This window comes from Eucyclogobius newberryi, unplaced genomic scaffold (genome assembly GCF_026437365.1).
Source record: "Eucyclogobius newberryi isolate DKJ021-1_F unplaced genomic scaffold, fEucNew1.0.hap1 SCAF_20, whole genome shotgun sequence".
Taxonomy (NCBI): Eukaryota; Metazoa; Chordata; class Actinopteri; order Gobiiformes; family Gobiidae; genus Eucyclogobius; species Eucyclogobius newberryi.
In genome coordinates this window covers 11,339,010-11,365,244 of record NW_027315835.1, presented here as the reverse complement: position 1 = coordinate 11,365,244, position 26,235 = coordinate 11,339,010, and the positions used below count along the sequence as shown (strand labels likewise).

The window sequence follows — 26,235 nt, the reverse complement described above, 5'->3', positions numbered from 1 at the left end:
TTATTTGAAAAATGACTGAAAATAGACCATTCATTGACAGTGCACCTTACAATCCAGTGCGCCTTTTAATCCGGTGCGCCTTATAGTGTGGAAAATACGGTACGTGCCAAACATGCAGTATGACATTCCGTATATAATCGATAACATATGGCGATATATCACAACAGAAACTAATTTTTATTGACAGGCAGGAATCTGAAATATAAATACAAATCAAAATAAATAAAGTGTATTTTCCCTCATATTTTTAAGCTTTGTGTTACTTAAATCACTCTCTGTCTCGGTCCGGCTATGTGGAACCTTTATCTCAATATGGCTGCTGTTTAGTGGCACAGCACCAGCTCTGCCCTATCACTGCCAATGCGAGCACACTGTCATTTCTTGTGCAGGGCCTTGGACCACAGGGCAAAGAGGAGACAGACAAGCCAGGACATTTACTCATTTACTACAGAGACGTTAGCGTGTTCGTTTGGGGATATTAGGTGTGCCCGATGTTCACAAGAAGACCATTGACAACTCTGTCGCCTTTGAAATTAGTTTGGGCGCGAAATGTGCTGACGTAACGATAGCTTTGCGAGATATGGCTTGTTTTTGTGCATACAGTTTGCTTCTCGCAGTCAAGATAGAAGCGTCTTATTAGTCTCCACTGATAAATGCATCTTTTTTTAGGCGAGTTGATAAGTCACAGCAACACAGTAGACCTCTGTTCAAGTGCCAAGAGATTTTAAACATCTTAAACGCTAAAAATAAGTAGCAATCATTCCACTTGGTTTTCATTAGCTGCTATGCATGGACAGGGCTGGTTATGGTTCACCCAAGTCTGTACAAAACGTTCTTCAGTTTTTCAATTTTAAAACACCAAACACAGAGCACGACACTGAGATAGATCGAAACAGCCAGTAGCGAGCGTCACAAGACATACAAAAAAGTTTAAGGCATAGTGCAGTCCAGTGTATCTGTCCCAATTTGTTCAAGACATTTTATTATTTCAATATCTTGTTGCTTATCCTCATATTGCAGTTGCCCATGCAAGAAACATAAAGTCCATGACATGGTACTGACAACGTTCTCGTCTGTATTTAATGCGTAATGTTTATAATTTTAGTGTGAATAAAAGTGCGTGCGAGTGGGGCGCAAAATCTATAAATACACAGACATTATGGGATCTGCCTCACTAAAATGGGGGGTAAATCAGGTCCTCTTGTAACACTGCATGATTTACAGTTAAGCTATGAGTTAAAATAGGATAGTGTTTAGGAGGTTAGAGTTTGGGTTAGGTTAAAGTTAGGCAAATATTGACTAGAGTTAAAGTTAGCAGTCTTCAGGAAATGAATGTATGTAATGTCCCTAGAAAAGTATGGGAGGGTGTACATGTGACTGTTGTCTGTGGGCTGGTTATAAGTTATGTGTTATTTGTTTCATTGAGTGAATGAAAATATCTTTATATTTGATGGAGAGAAAACACGTGTCAGACATTCTAAAATATTACAGTTTTAATTGAATATTATTTGATTACTACAAAAAGCTTGCATAGGCTTCTTATTGAATCAAATAAAAGTATAAACAGATCTAGTTCCTTTTAAACTCTCTGCAGCGGTCCACATGTATTGCTCACTTACCGAACCCATTCCTAACACCCAAATGCTTTCAGAAGGAGCAAATTCATATTGTTCAATGTCACAATACAAAGAAAAAAACAGATATCGCAGAAGACTGGCAAACAAAACTATTGTTGGTTTATAATCCCTACTTCCTCTTGCCCAGTTTCTATTAAGTCATGATTTTTACTTAGTCCCACGGAAGCTATATTATTTTATATGGGAGCTTTTTATACTACAGCGTTGATTCCAGTATTCCACATCCAATCTCTTCCCGTAAGTGATATTTTATGACCCATATTTGATGAAACATGTTCTTTCAAATGGCGCTCTTTGAAAATGTCGCCAGGGTGACTCCCTAAAACCTCACATCAATATTCGAGTTGTTACAAGTTTTTACAAATGACTTTACTCTTCGACTGTTTTTGTATCGAGTGAGTGCGACTGTACGTCTGGAAAGCATGTGGTCATCGGCCGCGTGGACCCCGGAGAGGCCCTTTTCTAAACAAACCCCTGGATTTAAAAGCTTCCATGTTGGTCAAGTATAGTCCGTGGGGTAACCTCTGGTCATTTCTGTGTGTTGGTGGAGGTGTCGGTAGTGAAAACGTGCTCAAGCTGGACATGTGAGTGTTGCTATGAATGTACCACACAGTAACGACTTGTTTGGGCCCATCGACAAACACCTTAATGTGTTTTCTAAATCAACAAAATATCTGTTCTCTATTCATCTTCAAACTTGGAGCCCTGTTTAGCTTACACAATTTTGGAAACATGATTAATTTGTGATTTTGAAGGCGCACGATGTAACTTTTCCACTGGGGGTTCCGCTACCTGCTTCATGTTAATATAATCATGCATGCTTACAGTGAGTTGGCTCATCTCTCCGCAGATCTAACCGGTAACTTGGTTTGTGTCACTCGCTTGTCTCAATGGAGCCAGATAAGTTTAATGCCATAATGTGGAATATTCCCGGCCAAGCAAGCAGAAATTGTGCCTCTATTTAGATGGAATCATAGGATCTGCTGCTCCATTCCTCGACACTAATGAATTCTGTTGTTGTTGTTTTTTTCTATTTGTCACCATTCTCACTATACATGTATATTTTTTACAGTCACATAAATGAAAATCCTTGAAAATTAGCAGTTTCTGAAATACTCTTACTGCCGCTTGTTGTATTTCACCTGCAGTGTCCCACATGTTTCAGGACTGAATGTACTGAACAGGTGTGCCTAATAAAGTGGCCTTTGACTGATTATGTGACACTGACAGACGTGTGCAGGGCCGACCATAAATTTAGGAGTTGTTACCTTCCTGTGACACGAGCTGCACTTGCATAACCCACACTTCGTTAAACTATATCCGGCCGTGCGCAGTCCGAGTACTCGATAGGTCATCCTTGTTTGTCGCTGTAACACAATTTACCCGCTGTAAATTATAGTTAAATCTACTTCATGGTCCAGGGTTATTCTTAATTTTGTATTCTTTGTATGTGGTACTTTTAGAGTATTTGGATAGTTTAATAAGAGCAGGTAATTGTGAAAGGTCTTGTTTGGATAAGCGAGCAGGATAATGTTGCCATACCAACCAAACTGTGTAGGCCAATTTTAACGATGCTTGGTAACAATTATCACAGATTAACATGCACTATTAATAACGGTGATTTTAATGCAGGTTATTTTAAAATCAGTGTTGAGTAATTGTGCCTATTTAATAATCAGAATCATCAGAATACATAAGACTTATATACATTTTATTACAATATTTCATTTTTACTTTTAAATAACATAACAAGTACAATTCTCTTAAACTTTACCCGGAAAGTGTCACTGTGGTGAACATCAACCACACATGTTTTTTTTCTGATCTCCTTGGAATTTCCTAGAAAGCGCTTTTCAAGATACCCAAAGAAGCTTTACATTCGAGAGACAGACAAAAACAATAAGTATAAAGAAGAATAAAGTACTACGGCACAGTGTGGATGAATTGACTGTCAAAGTAACACACCATTTTGGTTCAATCTTGCGTTATGGTATTGTTAGTACAGATGGTTAGACAGGGCTTTCTCTGCTGCTGCCCCCAGACTGCGGAACTGCCCCTCGGTATCAGATCGGCCCAATCTCTAAATGGTTTTAAAACCTTACTGAAAACTCTCTTTTATTTATTTTTTTTTACTGGCTTTCAATACAAATTAAGCAGTCCCTTATGTTTTACTTAATGTTTGTTTTCATGTGTTTTTTTAAATCTTTTTTTCTGCTTGTATCTGTTAAATGTGTACAGTAGTTAAATAACCTAGACCTTGACCTAATCAATTTAAGTGTCTCTTCACCAATCCACTTTTGGTTATTTTGGGAGATGTTTTGCACACTGGTGGTTGATTGCTGCGATAAATTTGGATTATTTTTAATTGCTTTTGTTTTCATTGTGTTGATCTTACATTAATGCCTAGAATTTTACTTAAGCAGCTGATTCGTTTGACAGTTTGCTCTACTTTTAATTGGGTCAAATTACACTTTGATCTTCAACTTGGTGCCAACCTGTTGAAACATTTAATTGCTACTATAATGTTACTAAATGTATTGACCTAAGAGGCATATTCTTTCCCTTCGAATTCACCGCGGTGAACCTGTTATATCAATGCTGGATCCAACTCTTTGAGGAAATGAAAGTACACTATATCTTTTTGTATGGCGGTGCCAGATCCCGGGGGCATGACGACCTCAAATAAATCTGCAGAAACATGTCAGTCAGCCCTCCTTCCAAACTTTATATTAATTTCAGAGCCAAGTGTCCGTGTCTCAGTCTTATCGGCCCAGTTCTGTTATTGCAAACTCAAAATCTATAAGCAACCTCGACGTGACCCAATGGTTAAACCTGTAACAACAAACCCATAATGCCGACTGTATTACTTCCTGTATTGTGGTGAATTCAAGGAATGCTACTTTGGTTACTTGTGCCTCACTGTTTTATATTGCTAAGTTGAAAACATATACTTACACGCGTGTTAGCATAGGACAAAGTGTTCCTGACTTTTTTCAGGAGGCTGTTTTTTCCGTTGCTGGTAGTGAATGACCGAACCCTGCCAGTGTCACGCAGGTTAGCTAAAACAAACCATAAAAGCAAGTATGCGCAAATACTGTTAGATGCCCGGGTTATTTTAACTGTTGGAGGATTGGCGCCAGGAACATTCACTCCTAATCCTTTGTTTGGCTCTAGGCTTGTAATCTTTAACTGTAGCAATAAATGGCAATCAAGGATAAAAAGGACACATTCGGGTAAATACCTGACAAATTTGGCTTTTTGTTATGAAGATAAATGTGTTTTTATTTACTTTCTGTCCTCCCTTAAAAAAAAAAAGTGCATATGACAAGTTTACATGTATTTGTAATTAGTACTTTCCATCAAGTGGCAATTTGTGAAGGATGTCAAAAAAAAGTTGATGAGTAAAGGAAGTAGAAGTTCTATTCCCTCTGTCATCAATTCACAAAATACCATTGAAATGCAGCAACAATTTGTTTGTGTGTGTGTCTGTGTGTGTCTGTGTGTGTGTAGTTTTTATTCATCAAATCATGTTAAATGTTTAAAGTTCAGACCTGGTTTGGACCTGTTATAGCACGAGTTCATATCGCGTGGTAGATTGATATTTTCTCATATATTTTTTAAGTCATTGGGGAGTTTCAATTTCACCTTAGCACCATAGAAAAGCTGTAGCCGAAATGCAAAGTTATAGCTCAGGTTTCACTTCTAAATCCTGATAACTAAGCTAATATATCTATCAATACACCAGCACTGTATTACTAACCACAGAGAGAAAGGGGCTATTTTTAGATGAGATTACAGGAGATGACAGCACATTGTGTTACGGACACGCTGTAGTTTTAGGGAGAGGTCCAGGGATAAACTTTGGACTTAACTCTGCTCCTCTGTGTCATGCCAATCAAAAATCAAAAGAGTGGAGGAAATGAAAAGATTATGTCAATCCAACAGAAATGTGTTAAAACATTTCTTGAAACGTTGAGATTGAGTTGAGGTTTAATTGTCAAACAAAAGTGAAATGACTTAAAACGTCACAAAAAAAAAAATATTCGAAAGTTTCCAAAAATGTTTCACAAAAATGTTCACAAAAAAATTTCAGCTCTATTTTTCCCCCTTTTTCTTATAACAAAAATAAATATACACAAACAAAAAAAAAACATATCAACATTATGTCACAATATTATCTACATTTTGATATATTGCCCACCTCTTCTATCAAAGCATGCATAATATCTGAATACCACTTCATTTGAAATTATGTTAGACACATTTTCATTGTAAATTCTAGCATTGCTCAATCAATCACAAAAATTGCGCACTAAAAAAGAAATCTGTTCTTAATTTGTCCATTGATTGTAATTTTGAATCATTGTGATGGTGCTTTTTCTCCATTATCAAGAAGCACAAATCAAAGTTACATTTCATTGACTTCTCCCTCATCTGCCACCTTTGAATCTTGCACACTTGACTTTGCTTTACGTTTAATCAGGGTTAAAAGCCCCTCGACGTCCCTCAGGCCCTTTTATGACGCCAATACATATGACAAAACACACTGCAGCTGTTAAGTGCGCTGTGGCAATGTGTAACAAACTTGCAATTTTCATAATGGTCCCCAGTGTTCTGTCTCTAAATATATGTTGTTTATTTATGGACGTTTAAGGATACCATGTATGTGACTTGTTCTTGAATTCTAGTGCAGTTAGATGTTGCATGTTATGGCAACAGCTGGTAATAGGGGATAGTCACAAATCAGAATGTTCTAGTTATTGTATGTTGTAAACATCTTGGTCGTACAAAAAGTGAACATTTAGTATCTCCATAAATCCTTATTTGAATCATCACACTGGAAGTTTGTTTCAGTTTTAATCAACTCTTTTGGCTGCTTTTTTAGATTATTATTTTTTTTTTTTTGTAGATGCATATTCTATTTATTTTTTTTAACAATTGCTATCTTGTCAACAAACAACAATTCACTCCCCCAACTGTGCAATTATTACAATTTTAGGTCTTTTCTACCGACATCCATTCCTCGATAAAAACTTATTTGGTGGAAGAGATCTTTATGACAATAATTAAAATCTGTTGTTTATGTACAGGAAATACATAATTTGTACTTGTTTTTAATACAACAAAATGAAATAAAATGAAAAATCATGATCAATCAGTATAAGAAAAACAAAGTGTGATGAATGTTTGTGTTTTATTTGCCCAGCCATTACTCCACTTAATAGAAAGCGACGGGTTCTGATGTGCAGTCTATTCTTTGTCAGATGAACTGAAGAAGCTGAAAAAGAATGAGTGGCAAAACATCTTCCCACTCAAAACGTTTCTCCACAAAATAATTACATTTCCTTTCGCTATGGCACCTCCCTTGATGACTGAATGTCTACACGATCTCTGCCTTACAGTTGATTTTACAGCATGGATATTCTGGTTTAGTGATTGCGTAACCCTGATACATTGTAAGAACCATCACTAAACACCATTTCTAATTGTTCTGATTGCGTCAACCTGACTTCAACCGTTTCTTTATCGAGACAAAACTTCCTCCCGGGGTCTTGTGATGCGTCCGTGGTTCGGGGGTTTGAATCGGCACAGTACATATTGATTGTTCCATTCACACTCTTCTCTTTTCTTTATAAATGGCATGACATGAACAAGGTCATTTTCTCCCTTCGTCAATGGGAATGTATTGTTTATCGATTTAACCCTTTTGAACTCAGGATTAAGGTAGCGAATGAAAGATTATGTCACGGTGATTCCTTTGCACACATATTGTATATTCTAGTATTTTCAAATTGCTGCCAGTAAGTTCCGTGGTATAGTTTGTGTGAAAAATGCCTTTCCGATCACAATGCTCTCCGTTAAATCAGATCAGGGTCAAAACAGCACTTGCATATCATAATAACATGGTAACTATGTGTAACTAAGTGGACTTACATGGTGATAATTACTCATAGCCTACTACATATTTTACTTAATCAATTAAAAAAGTGATAGCCATAACATTCTTGTAAAATGCATTAGCTCTGTTACTATGGTATTTCTGTCCTTTTACCATGCTATGATTGTGCTTGACAGTTTAGTTTCACTAGTGGTATTCATGAAAAATAATATCTGACATGAAAAGCCTCTACATTTGAAACATGCCATCTGTTTGCAATTGTTTGGATGTCAATGCTTCACCAAACAAACTAGAAACTATATTAATTACTGGCCTTAAGAATGTTGTGATGATCAGAATCACAACAATAACAGGCAAAAATATAATGACATCGTTTGTATTAAAGTTGCTATTTTCCGTTGTCTTATTTGTACACAGTAACCTCATAAATTATGTAATGTTGGCCTAAAACTACATAGAAATGCATATAAACAATTCTTCTATTGTCTCTAACTAAATAGGTATTTTCCATAATGACATGTTGCCTGGAGAAACCTTTAGTAGACAAGATTTTTAGTTTTTTTGTCAATATTGTGAATTGTAGTTAGAGATTTACAAAATCTATATAATATAATATAATCTATATATTTTATTATATTTCGGGTATCCCAATAACAGTCAGACAATGTTATGTGAATCCAAATGTGTTACAAACCATTGTTTTTATACTCTTTTCGTTGCATTCTTTTTAACCTATAAGCATTACTCAATGTTCAGATTCGTCAATACAACATTCACAATAATATCTACATTTCAATATATGTCCCAGCTCGAATTGTAGTGTAATTTAGCCGTGGTAAGGACCAGTTGTGCTTGGACTAATGTGGAGACAGATGATATTTCAGCGATTGGGGACTTGTGTGTCGCTGGGGTTAAGGGTGACTCCTCTGACCCCGTGTACCATCAAACAGGAAGTGTGAACTCCTGATCTTGCAGCTTCTTCTACATGGCAACGATTCAAAAACTTTTCAGACCAAGACCCTGAAAATAACAGTGCAAACTTAACCGAGAAATGTAATTGCCTAATAATATTACATACCGTTTAATAATAATAATAATATTTATGTCAATAGTTTTTTTCCAATCGATCTCTATTTTTTATCTCTGTTTGTTAAAATAATGTTGCAAGAAGTGATTTTGGTGGCCAAATCTATGTTGTCATTACTTTCATTAATATCGCTCAACTTCAGTTCTTCTCATTGCCTGCTAGAGTAAAATAAAATAAAATATATTTCCTGTAACTTTACTTTTTCATCAATTTAAAATAATATTTGATATTTAGTAATAAAGATATTATCTTTATTATTAATTATAATGTTTCGGTTATCTCACCCCTTGTTCTATGACATGCAGAGGAGATAGAGAAACTGTGGCGAACTGCAATCTTACACTGCCTGCAGCACAAATAAGTGACAGTCATCAGGAAGAAATCAACATTAAGGAGCATAATACTTGTCTTTCAGGGAATAAAATCTGGCGGTAATGCAACACTCGGATGTCAACCGCCATAAAACAACAACAACAACAACAACAACAACAACAACAACAACAACAACAACAATATAAAGAATTCTGTTCATATCCGTGGGCAAACAACAGCATGAAAAGAAACACAAGTTCGAGCAGCAATGAATCAGCGCTTTATAAAAAGACAGAAAGTGGTACGGAGCTATTTAAATTGTCATTTCGATGACCCACTCCCATGTATAATCATAAAACTCACCAAAAACTGACCAGTCTTGTTTGAGCCCTCAATGCTAACACGATTCATGTCTAACCTCGCTCCATTTATTTGCTCTGGTTTTCTCTGGAAGCGGCACAGTAGCTCTTCAGTGCTAACGCAGCGAACATAAACGCGTTCACTGTAGCTTGGGAGTGCCTACGTGCTGTTTATAAGCGGAATATGTCAGTCAGGCGGGCTAGTTTCGTTTGCCGTGAGGTCAGGCTGCGTTTTAGCACCGTCTTTGACCCCGATCTACGGCCGCTAGCTTGTCACCGCCGCTATGATAGACAGCGGTGTGCTAGCGCTTAAGCTAGGCACGTCCGCCGCTGTAGACCGTCCATGCGCGACCCCGCCATGACTGGAGCTTAACATTTAGTACCTGTTAATGACTCCTTTAATAGCTTAATGTATGGGGACATGTAAAGCTTTCCTTTTTAAGTGTTTGAAAGCGGTCACATCTGCGTTTCAGTTTTGATGCAGCTAAAATCTGAAAGATGTGAGACAGGCCTCTACTCTAACTAAAAAACTAAAATAGTTTTGTTTAGCTGTGCAAATGACTGGAATGCTTTTCTTTGTACTCTTCTCTTTATGTCTTTAACTGTTTTGTGATTTCTGTCATGTCTTTGTGATTTTAATGCATTTTTTTCCTGTTGTGTGAAGCTATTTGAATTGCCTTGTCTATGAATTGTGCTCTACAAATAAATTTCCCTTGCCTTGTCACACAAAGGTTAAGATCCTATACAGCATTAGACTAATTTGGATACAATCTTTAAAATATATGACTGACTGGAACTTACTAATGTAGCGAGATGGTCTTCTTGATAGCTTGATAGCTACTTTGTTGACCAGCGGCGGTGCTGTAATTCAATTATGCTAATGCAATTTCTCCAAATAGGTTCATTGAGGTAGTCTGAAGCTTATCGTCTACTTGACTGGGGCATTTAAGGTATTTTATTTGCATTGATTATAGTCTAGTTGGGTAAAAGATTACATAATTTACTAAATGTAAATTGCAAAAGCGGATGAAAAAAAAAGTATTAAATTGTCAAAGGCTTTCAGTTGACTCTTTTTCTGGCAGTGTTTTCAAAAGTCAAATCTATTTAGTGAATCCCTTCAACAATACTTTTTTTTAAATGATATGTGTAGAGGGTTAGATCAAACGTTACAACACATTTTCAAAACGGAGATACAGTATCTGTTATTGCATATGCACTCTCAAAATATGTATGAATATAAAATAAATCAAATATTCTGCGCTCTAACCTAACCTTATAAATGAACAAAATATATATTTATTCATAATGTTAAACAAATGAGTAACGATTAAGGACATTTTCAGGGTATCCTTCTAAATCGGACTAAACTAGACCAATATTCACTATATAAAATTAGCTAAAAGTAGTATGACTGGATCCATTTATTGCTTGTCCATCATTTTTCCCTGTATTTATTTACGCTTCGTTCGAATCCTACTGTCTGACCGCTCTTTCCACAAACTTAAGTTAACACCGCGATAGAACGGAGTTCCTATTCCCGTATTGGGCCGGTCTCTTCTCCTGGTATTAGTACAAACTCTGTGTTGCTGTCATTCCGGTTGTCACAACAGACACGTTGACAGGGACTTCTTAATGCTAACAGGCTTTTCTACCATCAACACGGCTTATGTAACTGCACTTGTGTGGCACTGAGCCCAACTATTTCCCAACTTAACCACTGCAGACCCCCAACTCAATATACACACCTCCCCTCGGCTAAGAATAAATCATCTTTCCAACAAGAAAGCTTCAAGGTCCAAGGAGTATAGCCTCCAGTATTAATAGTTGCAATAGTAAGTCCTTTCTTTAAGAGTATATTTGTGGTAAAACTTTTGAATATGTTAGTTTGCCCATATTAATAGCAGTGGAATTGTATATTGTCGGTATTGTCTGTTGGGAGAAGTTGGGGCTTAAAACTAACAGTAACCAGAAAAAAATCATAAAAATACTTAAAAACAAAAAAAAAACGCACTCAAAGATAGTAGTAATTTTCTACAATTTTACACCGGCACAGTATTATAATATATCGTTGTACATTTATCTTTTTATCAACTTTCAAGTTTATTTTTCACAGTGTGTCTTTGTGGAAGTGTTGCTGTTTTCCGTCTATTAGCACTTGCCTTTTTCAAAGCAGGGTTAGCTTGTTTTTACGGCTCCCCGCATGTGTTGCTTTTCCAGGGTTATGCAATTTGTTTTGGGCTCCTTTTCTCTGGACATGTCCGGATGCAGGCCAAAGATCATCACTGAAAAGTTGGAGTATGGACGCTAATTATGTACAACTAGCAGCATACACGCATATCAGGCAGGTTTGTTTAGAGAGATGGCTGAGAGATGGTAAATCTTATTATCATTGTTAAATTGTGACCCTGCATTGCTGTATTCAGACACACACACACATTTTTAAGCTTTTGTTGTCACCAGATGTCCTTAATTTCCCACATTTTGCATAATAATGGACAATTTAACCTGTTTGGATCTGGAATAGAAACTCATTTTGATGGTATTGTATGAAATAATGACACATGCAATTTGTCTGGCAGGCAGCACATATTTCATACACATTGTTAGAGCAAATTGCCCCTGCAGGTCTCCAGTATTCTTAGTATTCAAAGTTTATATTTAGCAGGAATCTAAATTAGCATGTGGAACGCGCTTGTAAATGTTTGGGGAAGTGCACAGCATTACTCCATCTGTAGCCTCTAAGAATATTTCAATACATAGGTTACAGGTGTAAAAAGAAAACATGTTATTAAAAATAAGTATGTTTTTAGGTCAGTATTTGGTGTTTTGTAGGTCATTGAACAAGTCTTAATTGTTTGTTTCAATTTGATGGTGTCCCACTCTCGGATGGGGGCAGAAGCCAGTGATTTTACATAAATGGTAATGTGATTGTAAAATTGTATTGTCTCACAGCAATAGTAGTTGTTTTTCTAGTGATATTGGTAGCAGTATTACTAAAAGTGGTCAGTAAGAGAAGGTATGCTTATTTAATGACATGCTTTTGTCTGCTATATAGTTATAATCTAGAGCACATATGGATGTTTTTTTTTTATATATTTTGGCCATTTTATCACAATATTAATCTAAAACAACTTAATAAAAGAGAAATAACAGTGGAACTGTATTAGGGGTCAGTGAAAAAGTGCATTTTCAGAGCAGTATCATCTTTTAGAACAGTTTATGCATGGATTTCAGGCAAATGATTCCTTGTTGATAAGAAGAATTTTGTGAGGGACTTTCCCCATTCAAAAGATATATGAAATGTGTGGATTTGAATTCTGCCGTTGTTATAACAACAGGATTGCTGCCATGCAAAATCTTTCAAATCAGGATGGAATCGTCATGAATGTAACCCATGACCGGACTATTAGACGAGCATTTCTTTGCTATTGTCTGAACCCAGCTATAGACCATTGTTGGTATGTCAGCCTGTAATTAGTCCACTCAAAACGCCCCGTAATGAGTGTAAACGAGGCGTACTTGTCACTGGAATACTTTCTGCTCTTCTGCAATTCGGCACTGCCCTTTGGAGCTTTGATTATATGTTATTGTCCATATCTTACATGAACTCAGTTTCTCAGTATTATAGAGCTTCCTAAAAGACTCATCCACTTACCTTACGCATGAGCTACAATAACTAATCTACTGCTGGTTCCCCTTTTCAGGAATGCACTGATCTTTAAAGCCATAAATCCCAGTGTCCGTGTCATGTCCATAAAGCTAAAGTGGCACCGCTAACATCCTGCAAATTAGATCGATGCACTTAAATGTTCACGCGAGGAAGGTGTCTTTGGATTTCGTGAAGCATGTGATTGACTGTGGTCTCCAGGGTCCAATGACAATTACGTGGGCAGATGCTTATTAAGGTACTTTTAGCGACGACCAATTATCGCCTTCACTATTGATAACCTGTTCCATTAAAAAATAACGATAATTCACGTACTTGCCCTTTTTGCGAAAGTAAGACCAATTTGACCAATTTGCAAGCATCTTCTACAAAAATACAGCACATCATTTATAAGAAGTCGAGTAAAAAGTCAAATTTTACACTTTCAACAATGTATTACATTTATTGTTTATACTGCGTCAATCTCAATTTAGAATCCTGCCTTCAGACAATAAAGGTGTTGTGCCTCAGTTATGCAAAACCAGTAGCACATATGCTAATTAGCTGAGAACAGAAACTCAAAGTTGTCAAATCAAATGCGTGTTGGCCCCTATTTGACAGTAACCCTGTGTGTGACGTTAAAGTGGCTGTTTGTTCTGCCTTCATAACCGCATCACTGTTGACCTCAAAGTTTAACCTCTGCATCTTTGCTGTTAAAACACGGCCCCACATGATGTAACCTGACAGCTTCTGACAAGGGACTGATGTAGGTGAAAGGGACCTTTGATGACTTTAGACCGAACAGAACTCAAGACTATAGAGAATATTGATTAAAAAAATCTCCATATTTTTCAGGATTCTCATGATTATAATGAGCAGACTATTGTTTTTATGAAACCAACTGAAATGTGCATTGGTTTAAGTACTGCACAGAGAAACAACAAACAGTAGCAGAGCACAGAAATGTAGAGAATGTAGAGAATGTAGTGAAATGTAGTTTTGGATTCTCTTGATAAGGTAAATGTCTTCAAAGGTTCAAAGTATAGTGTATATGTGTTGTATATAGTAAATGCAGATTGAAATTAACCACTAAAGCTCAGAAATATCACGTTGTTTGGAAGATTACTCTTTACATGTAATTACTAATGACAATAATTCCAATATTATCTTGTATGATATATTGCGCAGCTCTACTGGAGACACATGAGCTTCCCTTTGTGTTGAGTCACATCTTCTCCGTTACTTGGAAAAGTGCAGTGGTCAAGTTGATTGTGCATATACAACATATACAACCCATTTTTTTCCCAGAATTCCTCCTCAATGCCGGATTCATGGTTGCGGAGGTCTCAAAGGGGTTTTCCACTAACCACCCCCGAACGCAGACGCAGAACTAAAATGAGCCATTCATTCAAGAGGAAGGACAAGAACGTCCCTTTTGAGTTGGATCCAATTTTACGTGAATTGTGCAAACCTGGTTTGAGTGGTACAGTCAAGACCCCCTATGTTGGAAAATTGTGATTATGTAACGACTAAGCAGAGGGTCCCCCCCAGCATGTGGTTTCCATCTGCACAGCCTGTGTCATTAAGTAAAGAAACAGTCATTTATCAAATATGCTGGTATCAGCTTATGTAATCATAGCTGTCTATAGGTCCATGCAGCAGTTTCCTCAAAAGCTTCCTCTTATAGCTTCAACATTTAGGACAAATTATTCGCAATCTCGAGCCCAACCGCTGACAGGGGCCATATGATGATTATTTATGTTTTTCACTCATAATGTTGCTTATGCTTTTTTCCCCTCTGTCTTTTAGACTCGTAAGCTGACCAAAGCCGAGCGGCAGCGTTTCAGTGAGGAGGTGGAGATGCTCAAAGGGCTTCAGCATCCGAATATCGTCCGGTTTCACGACTCCTGGAAGTCCACCGTGAAGGGCCACAAGTGCATCATCCTGGTGACCGAGCTCATGACGTCCGGGACACTCAAAACGTGAGTCGGACTGTTTGTATATGAGTGATGACTATGACTATTGTTCAGGGGAATTTGATATTTACAGGATTTACTCAAGGCCAAAGTCAAAACAAGTAAACTCAGGGCTATAGATGGTCTAAATTTAGGATCGGTCTAGTTCTTGGCACTAGAGGCTGGCAATATATTAAAATATTGATAATATTGTGAACGTTGTTTTGAAGTTAACATTTTTATATTGTTTATAATGGAAAATGCTTAAAATACTACAAATAGAGCTGATTAAAACTAAAACAAAATAATAATAATAAATGTGAATATTTTTGTCAACATCTACCACACACACTTTGACAATCTATATTTTGATAACACCAAAAACCATCTATTGACAATGACTCTTGGATGAGAGTCGAAACGTCTATTTTTTCAAACTGAGTCCAGATGACTACAACTGAAGCTTTTTCTACTACCAAAAAAACTTAATATTAAAATAAGCCAGTGCTTCATAAACATGTAATACATAATTAATGTCCTTTCTTCCACCTTTAATATTGCAAAAAATATCCTATAACTTAGATCATTTATCCGTTTGTTGAGTCTCTGGAATTGAATTTAAATAAACATCCTCTTGGTCGTCAAAATAAAGCATGACTTTCCTCTGCCCTGCGTTTATAGTCATCAGTTTGTTTTAACAACTTGTTTAAGGTACCTGAAGAGGTTCAAGGAGATGAAGCTGAAGCTGCTGCAGCGCTGGAGCCGACAGATCCTCAAAGGCCTGCACTTCCTGCATACGCGCACTCCTCCCATCATCCACCGCGACCTCAAATGTGACAACATCTTCATCACCGGACCCACCGGCTCCGTCAAGATCGGGGACCTGGGGCTCGCCACGCTCAAAAGTGCCTCATTCGCTAAAAGTGTCATTGGTGAGCGCACAGATTTCAGCCCAAAATCACAACAGCAGTCGCCCCAAAGGATGTAGAGACACTGCACAAGCCAGACTATTACCAGTTACTTTCTTTCTTTTTTCAAGAAACGTAACACATATTCTTGTTCTTTCATTTCCTTCAAATAAAGTGGGTCTCTTTTCTTGTATGGTTTAAGTTTTAACATTTTGTATATTTGTGGTAATACATGGATCCATTTTCTGCTATATTTTGTGAACATAGCAAGAAATATAGCCGCAAGCGGCAATGATCGGCCCTCGCCACGCCGCAAGAGGAGGGGGCGCTAACGCGCCCCAATTGTCCTTTTATTACATCTACTGCTGAATCTGTGACGCTGTCACATCTTCTCCCCTTTGTTTTACCATCAAAAAGCAATTTTATTTTGAATTCTTGGCAAAATGTGCGGCTTTGCCGCACAGACACCGTGACTCTTAGAATAAAAATGTGGATAACTTTTGATGGTCCACCCCTGAAGATGAGTCTCACCAAATTTCAGGTTAATAGGGCTGACGCCCTAAGAGGAGTTTGTGAAAGTCTAAAGTGTAAACATGTTCTGGCGATTTCCCCATTGGAATAACATGGAAGGTTTCGGTCATCGTTACGGCAAAGCCATAACAATTATGACATGGGTCTCATTTACTTTTTTGATGGGGATGCCAAAATTGAGTTGTGTGTCAAATTTCATATAATTTCGCAAAACTAAATATTTAACCTCCATATAAAATCTGTAGGGGGCGCTGTGGCACCAAATTAATTTATTTCACTTCAAGTAGGTTTAGGGCAAAGAGTTTAACAACTGATTCTAATTTGACGCAATTCGGACTTTATCCGCGCAAACGGCAGAAATTTTAAATATGGGAGATTTCTGAAATTCTAGCTACAGTTTGCGGCTTCGCCGCACAGAGACCGTGAGAGGTATCAATGTAATTTGGATAACTTTTGATGTCCCACTCCTCAGTAGCATTTTCACCAAATTTCAGCTTTTTAGGGCCAACGCCCTGGGAGGAGTTCGTAAAAGTACGACGTTTGGAAAAACTCCGAAGTCATGTTTAGCCATTTTTGAAGCAATATGGCCGACATTTGGTTGGGCGGACGGCGTTGCCGTAATAATATTTTTTACTTCTCTTGTCACCATCTACCTCTGCGGCAAATTTCATGATTCTACGATCAGATTTTTTTTGGGTCATTTCCCATCTCTCAATGCATTTTTGGTACATTTGGGGGCGCTGACGCGCCAATTTTTTTTATTTTAGAAAAGGGAAATAGCCAGAATGTAGAGAGGCACGATTTTTAGAGGTGTGAACATTTTTGTGACTTTTCGTCAATGTTCACTGGGTGAAAAATAGGGGGGTTGGTCCCGAGAAGAAGAAGAAGAAGAATAATATTCCGATGCGAAAACAATGTTTCCCATTTTTCAAATATCATAAACTATACATTTTCGGAAAGCGCTCGCGCTTTCCTACCTCATGGTGTGGGTCCCTGGTCACTGACGGGTACTTTCGTTAATTTTGAGTGGGCTCCGCCCACTTTGTGTTTTTGGCCCTCTATACAGTAATAATGTTCAATTTTTGCATTACATGCTTATATGCACGGAACATGCAAGAGATGGGGAACGTATTCGTAAGCTACTTAGCGCAAATGAGTGCTTTATATGGGGATGACGACCGCTTCGCGGTCATCATCTCAATGTAAAGTGCTCGTTTAGTGCGCACTTTTGCACGGGCTTCGCCCGTTTACAACGGTAATGTTCCATTTTCCTACTACTAATTAGTATGCACGGGGCGTGCATGAGTGGAGGAGTGCGTTAGTGAGAGTTTGGAAGTGGGCGAGCGCTTCGCGCTCGATTTCGTGCGCACTACGTGCGCACTTTCGCAGCCGTGCTTCGCACGGCCTTACGAGATTAATAGGCCTCTCGCCAGCTTGTGGCGCTCGGGCCTAATTAATGTACATCCTAATAGTTTACAGACACAAACCTATAGATATTTGCACCAACCAACCCTATTATATCACTAAAAATACTTGTCATCAGTGTTTTTCTGAGAGAGAGAGAGAATGTTTTTTGTGTAATTATAGTGTAGATTCCTTACATTGCATAAACCACTCCTACAGTATGTCTGCACTGATAGGCTCCAATCCATACAGCTACATTGACAAAAGAACATGTGATACTTTATGATTCCTTGCTTTGTCTTTGCCTTATAGATGTAAAAAATCAATTTGACGTCTTCAAAACTGTCGATGGACATTAGAGCTCAGTCAATATTTCGCTAACCTTGATATCTTTTCTTTAGGAACCCCTGAATTCATGGCCCCAGAGATGTACGAGGAGAAGTACGATGAAGCCGTGGACGTTTACGCCTTGGGAATGTGCATCCTGGAAATGGCCACCACCGAATACCCGTACTCCGAGTGCCAAAACGCCGCTCAGATCTACCGCAAAGTCACCAGCGTAAGTGCACAACAACACCCCCATTTTAGCAGCGTTTAGCGTAATGGTTAACATCTGGCTGTGGATGGGAAGAAGAGGTATCCTATGCATTCTCAAGGATTCAAACTTGCAAAACACCAGCGCCCATTTGGAAAGAGGCTCGGCTTTTGTCTAATGAAGGATTACATTTGTCCATTACGAGCTCAGAGTGTGCATCCGTATTGTAAGCAAGCCAATCATGATGTAGATTCAACTGTTTTCCATTGACATTTTATCCAACTTGAGTGATGAAATTGGTTGGATTAGATTTAATGGACATAGGCATTTACAACTAAAAGCTATTGCATTATTCCTTCCAAATTAAATAAATGATTCCCTTCTGGGGCTTCATTAGCAAATGATCTTACTCCTAAAGTGTAGCGACGTTATGTATGCAAACATCATTTATATGAAAGACAAAATAAAGCTGTATTCAGAGCGATATCATCTATGCATTAGCGCTTTTCCATTCATTTAATTCCACTGTTCACACTATGTTCACTGTGTGTTGGGAAGTTTTAATAGCAGCAAATACCAAAAAGTATTACTTTCTTTTGGACACAGACATAGCACTTTATATCACTTGTGAAGCTTGGAACACAGTGGGTAATTTAATTTATGTTACGACTATTTTCCACTATAAAGCAGTTCCCCATTGTGTCTTTGTAATTTACAGCAGGACGGACACTGGTGCTGCCTTCACAATAAATCTGACCAAACCAATTTTCTCTTAGTTTCCTGTGATAAGATGTGCGGTGGATATTGACTTTCTTTGTCATTTTAAAATCGACAAGCTGGCTATTATTTGTCTGTTATCTTTTTTTGACTTGGTTCATCTCAGTAATACATTTAATTGATGAAACTGGCTGGCAAAACGTTTCCAAAAGTCAAAAGCCTGTCATCTCCAAACATCATAATTCACTCATTGTTGACTGTTTTTACTATTTCATTTAAGAGATGCCAAACAGACTTTACACAAGCCATAAAAATGAACATGTTTTACATGTCTACAATCCTTGCTGTCTAATGTTAAGATATGTTGACAAGTAAAAGTACTTCAAGTAACAAAAAGTTCAAGCATCTATGTAATGCTAGAACAATTACAGTACCGCTACTTTTACTATTACTACTACTACTACCGTTTCTCTTACTTTTTCTGTAGTTGTTTTCTACTATATTTACTATTAAAACTGCTACTGCTACTATTCCAACCATTGTACCCAAAAAATAAAGTTAAAAGTATGTTTTCTGATGAGGGATCTTCCACCTGCTTGTCTCCATGGAGATGTTATTGCTTTGCTTGGAATGCTCCACACTTCGGCATCGATCCCATCTATCTAGCGTGTATTCAAGTGTTTTGATTCTTTACAAATACCATGAGAAACATGCATTCTTACATCGCTCTTACCACTCCACAGATCTGACTTGTAGGCTAACTAATGCTTTTTTCGCCCACCTGCTCGTCTCCATGGAGATACTTTTGGAACGCGGATGACAAATCAATAACATTTCAATGGAGACAAACAGAAAAATTACACAGTGCATTTTAAAATGTCGGCTGTATTTCATTTTTATTGAATTCAATTGATACAATTCTGGCCCATTTTCCTAATACACCAAAATAAACAGATTTACAACCAAAACTATATTACTACCTACTTTACCTCCACCTTTGTTTATGCAGTAGCCAGACCTGCTCTTCTCTATTGGCTTTGACACTCTTTTCCATCTTCTGTCGGCTCACATTCACAACACACACGCGTAACTGCAGCCTTTGTGGATTTAAAGTCGAGACGTATTTTCCAAAACATCCAAATCTGTGGCGTCATCGTGGCTTTCGCTTGGCGCTGTCCAGCACCTCTTAAAAAAAGTCTTCATAGAGTTTATTTTACCCTTACCTGTCTTTAGACGTGATCCACAAGTTCCATAATCATGAGTGAGTATTGTTAATGGGACTGGGCGAGGGTTTAAAACCACATTTCATCCAAGAAAAAGCTAAATATAATTGAATAATGGGATGTAACTAAACCAAGAGTTAATTTGATTTAAAGGGACATTAAAAAAACAACTTTCAGTAATCCAATCATAGTAAACTAAGGGCTTATTCTGCGCAGAGAAATGTGCAGGGAGGGCATCTGACACAAAATCTACAGTACTATGGGAAAAATATAGTACTTGTATGTATACGTTTTACTTCTACTACTACTACTTTCCAATACTGAGCCTGAACAAGTGAACTGTTATCAGCAGGAAGGGCATTTGACATAAAATCTAGTAGGCCTACAATGGAGAAAATATATTTATACAGTTAAAGTCTATGGTGAAAAATGTATGATAGCTTTACAAAACATTTTTTTTTACAGTTTTACTCTACCTCCAATCATAAAAACGTAAAGTATGTATCAATAGTAGCGAAGGAGATTTGACAGTAACTGAAATACTTGAATTATTACAGCGCAGCCACATTTTAAACCGGTTGCTACGGGAAAAGTCTTATTTGCTTTTTCTCTCTTATCATTGTTATTGCAGGGATGGGACTCGGCTGTAAAACTGCTCCACTGAAAATGGCACTGCATTACTCTTTTGCTGAAAACAGTCAAATGAAAGGAGGTTTTAGTGGTTTTTTCCACTGTCCAGTGGTGTTTTGACATAGCAGTGGGTAATGTTATGCAGGCAGAGGGTTGCACATGCAGTACGTATACAGTAAGTTGTGTAGTGCAGGTAGAGTCTGTTGCTCTTGTCCTGCAAATTTACAGTCAGGGATGTCAGTATTATTTGGTTAATCGACATAATCACAATATAATCATACAAACTTAAACAAAAATAATAATTGTGACCATTTTAGAAACAAAATAAGTTATTTAAGTTCTAAAAAATTAATCCTGAATGCAAAAAAAGCTGTTTTTGATATCTTGCATGTCATTATAAAGGTATTAGGAACTTATTAACTTTTAATTAAAGTTTTTTAATTTCATAAATACAATAGGAACCAGGATTGATTTGCCAGAGAGAAATGAAAGAAAAATGAAGTATTTTACTGTTGTTTGTTGTTAAATCAAAATGTTTCTTCTCACAAAAAGCTTAACACTAAAATTTGTAATAATGACAGCCCAATTTACAATATTTACAGTTGTTAAATTGTTTATTCTCTCCCGCTCTCCCCCTTTCTTTCTCTTTGTCTCCCTTTCCTTCCTTTTACAGGGGATTAAACCTGATAGTTTCTACAAAGTCACAGTTCCAGAGCTTAAGGAAATCATTGAAGGCTGCATTCGAATGAACAATGATGAGAGGTATACCACTCCTGCGACAATACATTGGTTTTATTACGTTACAATTTCATTTTAATCACTTAAAATGTTCATACAAAACAGAATGTAGTAATTGACAATACACTAAAGGAAATGCCAACTTGCCACCCATTATTTTTTATGCCCCAACAAAATAACATCATAATATTCCTGTCATTTCTCTCCCATTCTTCAGGTACACTATTCAGGACCTATTGGATCACCCCTTCTTCCAGGAGAACAATGGCGTCCACGTTGAATTAGCCGAAGAGGACGACATGGTGAAGCCTGATCTGAAACTGTGGCTGAGAATGGACGACGTCAAGAAACTCCACGGGAAGTACAAAGACAACAACGCCATCGAGTTCCTGTTTGAGCTGTACAAGGACGTCCCAGAGGAGGTTGCCCAGGAGATGGTGAGATAATCATTAGATTAAAATGTGCCTCAATTAAGGGACCAGCTTGAATACTAAAATTTGGATGGATAAACAACATCTGATTGAGATTTTTGTGCAGATTCAGAATATGTTTTACTGTAAGTAGAATGTGAAAGTAGAACAACTATATACAAATATTTATTACATTTCTAATAAAAATAGGGCTTCTGTTTTACATTTTTGTTTCACATTTTACTCAATTGACAAAAAAGGCATTAATCACAAAACCAACCCAGGACTTCCACTGCAAAAGGAAATTGATGCTGGTAATCAGAGGCTTTCAGAGGCTAAACATGTAATTAAATGAATTAAATGAAATTAAAATGAAATTGGAGTTTCACCAAGACATAGTGTCAATTTTTAAGTAAAGTGTAAAAGTATAAAATAAAGTAAAAGTATATTACTACTACTGGAATCTCACATTTTAAAAATGTGGTCAGATTTGACAAAGCTGCTCTTAAAAGCAGAATTTTATATTTTAAAAATAATCGTCAATTACTGTAAGCCAATATAACAAAGTAACTTTCTGCCAGTGTCTTCTCTGAGCTGGTTTGCAATAGTCATTAGTGAGGAAGTAAGGTAATGGGCCACAGATTAACAGATCCAGAGGAGTTAAGCTGCATGCTGTCCCAGACTTGATTTATGGTGATTGGGTTTAACATGTTCCCAAGAGACGACTGATAATATTGTCTTAAGTAAGAGTCACTGTGACCCCTTTTACGTTTAAAATCGCATTGTGGAGTGTTGCACTGTCAATCATCTTTTGCAACATAATCGACTGAATCAGTACATTTTAATTTGTCTTTAATCTACGTTTTATAGAACTACAGTTTTTGTTTAGACTTTGAGATATTAAAACAAAAGATTTCAGCATATAAAGTTTATGAGATCAGATAAGAAAACATTTATTCGTCCCACAGTTGGGAAATTTTAGTGTTTCAGCAATAGAAAAGTACAAGAACAGCAGTTTAGTACAAATATGCTAGATAAATAAGATTAAAAGACTTGGCATAAAACATTTAACTAGAATATGAAAATACCGGTATACTTTGAATTATATTTAAATTTTGATCATGTTGGTACCATTTTACCTACTATTTGAGAACCCTTTGTATCATTATAAAGCCAAAAGCCTAAAATATGTATATTTTAAACTCTATGGAGGATTGATTGTGCCTATTATAATATTTTATGTACTGTATTTTTTCTGACTTTTCCCATTTGGGGTTTTAGTGACGTATATTATTTACTATTTAGATTTACACCTGATGCTCTCCCTGACACCTCTCTTTATCTCGGTGTGGGACCGGAAACAATTTGACACTGCCTTGTAATGTTTAATGATTCTAATACCATGTACAATTTATACAGCGATATTTGAATTCACGACCCATTACCCAAGCTCCTCTTTAATCTGGTCAATTATTTAAAAAATCCACATAATTTTCTGACCTAATACTTGAAGACACCGGAAACTGTGCTAGCGTGCCAGTGCATTGTGATCACTCTTCTGTGACTCTGTTATGAGAATTGAAAACACGTCTGTACTTGGGTCCATGAAGAGCACATTTTACGAACGATGTTCAAGGGCACCATAGACTTTAATCACCAGGGGTATGAAATTTAACACCAGGAAGTAGCCTAGGTCTTTAATAATATAATGGCCCTCATGCATGTTGTAAAATAGGCCCCTATGTCCTCCTCGGGCCGCTCTATAGAGGTCACTTTTAATGAAAAGCCAAGACCCTGTCCCTGCCGGTTTTGTGCTTTTGTGGTGGTTTTCATCAAGATCAAATTTTGTATTGGTGCGGGGGACATCCAGTTCAGATCTCGTGCTGCAATCGGACCTGGTGTTGACAGAAAGCACGAGCACGGACCGACAAAGGACTCTAACAAATGGTTTGGCAGAACATCCAACTTGCATGACCATCAGTACAAGTAGATTGCACATTAGATTGTACTTTAATTGGCTTTTTCAAATGGACATAAGCTGACTCATACTGTTGTCTTCAATGTTTCTTCTTCTCCTGTTTATACAAACTAATAAAAGCTGAAAGGTGACACAATCATCTCCACTATCCATGTTTGGGACGGGAACAAAATGTGTAAAAATACCATTTAGACTGTGTCCAACATTGTGCTGAACTCGAGTCTGGTTATACAGAAGCTTGTGATCTAGAAAGGAGATGCTTTACTTACTAATATGATGAAAGACAAAATACAAGAATGTTTCAAACTATGGGGAGGGACACCGGACCTCTCTGAAATTCCGTACATTTTTGTAAAAGGAACATGTCAAAAGCTTTTTGTCTCCTGTACAGGTACATCAGGCTTAGGGGACTGCAATGTGCAGTGTTGACAGCCTTTATTTACTTAAGTAAAAAGCGTGACAGCAAGACTTTGACTGTAAACAATGCTTTGAAGTGTCAGTTGATCTAAGGAGAAACAATTTAACGTCAAGAGCAAAACGGTCTCAAAACAAAAGCTGTAAGAAGAAAACCAAGATCAAAGTGTATTTATGTCACTTATGTCTTCAGGTCATTGGTCTGTCCACATATTGTACATAAAATTGCCCAGAAAATGGGGAGAGAATGAAAACACTTCACTTACATTAGTGTAGGTATTTTGCTGGGCAGAAAAAAATCACAATTTAGTAATTGTTTTGGTGTTGTAATTTATCTATGAGTAAAATGACGCAGAGAAACATAAAATGACAGATATAGTTACAATCTGCCTGGATGGCTCAGAATCTGCATTACCTAAGATAAGTGTGTTCTCCCCAATGATAAACTGTTTATATGTATGTAAATGAGATTAAATAAATAAATGAGACCATAGACCATGTATGATAGAGCACAAATACCTCTACTTCAATTACATTTCTTAAGCTAGATGTACAATTTTACTAGAGACGTGTAACTGTTGTGTTCTCTGACAGTTTATTTTGTATCTTGTTGCAGGTGGTGCTCGGTTTCGTCTACGAGGCCGACTTCAAAATCGTCGCCAAGGCCATCCGGGACCGAGTGTCTGCCATCAAGCGCCAGAGAGAGAAGCTGAGGCGCGTGGCGGAAGAGCGCAAGAGAAAACAAGAGCGGGAAGCTATCGAAGAAGAGCCCGAGATACCACAGCCACCGGCCTCACCTCAAGTCAACGGCGTCACTGCTGCGGACTCCCCGCCACCGCCGGTCCAGAGCCCCCCTGCCCCGGTGCTGTCCCCCGTCACCGGCTCGGCGGACTCGGGCGTGGGCTCGTCCTTCCCCCTTGAACCGGAGGAGCCCGAGGCCGACCAGCACTTCCACATGCGCCACAACAGCTTGTCCTCTGCTAATTGTAAGATGCTAATTGTGAAACTGCAAAGTTCACTCAATGTTTACAATGTCCCAAGGGAGGTTTCTAGGGTTGAGCGCCAGTTCAAAGCATTTAGAAGTAAGTTGTGAGTTTCTTGTAGTGGTTGTTAAGTTTTTCTAGTCCAAAATGTTATATGTAGGCTTATGTAACATTATGTATTATGTGTTAAATATCTTGGAGTAAAACATAGAATTTAGACTCTAAATCTTGACTAATTCAGCTCTAAACTGTGAAAAGAAATGTGTGTGGGCTACACTAGGACCACAACAACTGGATCTAAACAGAACTATTATGAAATGAACTTAGGACTTTACTGGACTCAGTCGGTTTAAATTTTAGAACAATTTGAACCTTTTTCAGTCACTCTTTGATACGCGAAACGAACTAGAAACAGGGGCCACACTTTGGACTATTTTAGGTACTTTACAGTCAGACCATGAACCTTTTGGAACACAGTACAAATAACACTGCCTTTGTTGGGAAATTGGGTTTTTATACATTTTCAGATTTTTTTTATCTCCAAGAGAAATTACTTGAACACTGTTAATCCAAAAATGCAATTCGTAGTTTGTAAATAGTAACTAAATAATTCAGATTAACTGTGAATAATTATGTTTGTTTAGAGCCTTTTGTGCACCACAGTTTAATGCACATGGTTCCTCTGACATACATAAAGTAGGACAAAACAGAAATCTTGAAATCTGGTTTGAGCCCAGAGAAGTCCTTATGTAGACTCTATTTAGTCCTGTTCAAGTCTTGGTTTAGGAGTCCAGGTTATGGTAACAGCAGCATGGTGGCAGAGTGGCTAGCAGAGTGGCTAGTGCCCCACAGCAAGAAGGTCGCGGGGT

The 26,235-nt window shown here is 37.6% G+C and overlaps 1 protein-coding gene across 2 annotated transcripts in view; it reads left to right on the top strand.

Annotated features, from left to right (window-relative positions):
• Nucleotides 1-26,235, top strand: part of wnk4a (WNK lysine deficient protein kinase 4a) — a 63,977-nt gene that overhangs the window by 11,485 nt on the left and 26,257 nt on the right. For both annotated transcript variants that reach the window (XM_072456689.1, XM_072456688.1), the window contains exons 3-8: nt 14,750-14,922; nt 15,607-15,827; nt 18,140-18,297; nt 21,517-21,605; nt 21,799-22,018; nt 25,000-25,369. In XM_072456689.1, the coding sequence (XP_072312790.1) occupies nt 14,750-14,922; nt 15,607-15,827; nt 18,140-18,297; nt 21,517-21,605; nt 21,799-22,018; nt 25,000-25,369 (1,231 nt within the window). The remainder of the gene's footprint in view (nt 1-14,749; nt 14,923-15,606; nt 15,828-18,139; nt 18,298-21,516; nt 21,606-21,798; nt 22,019-24,999; nt 25,370-26,235) is intronic.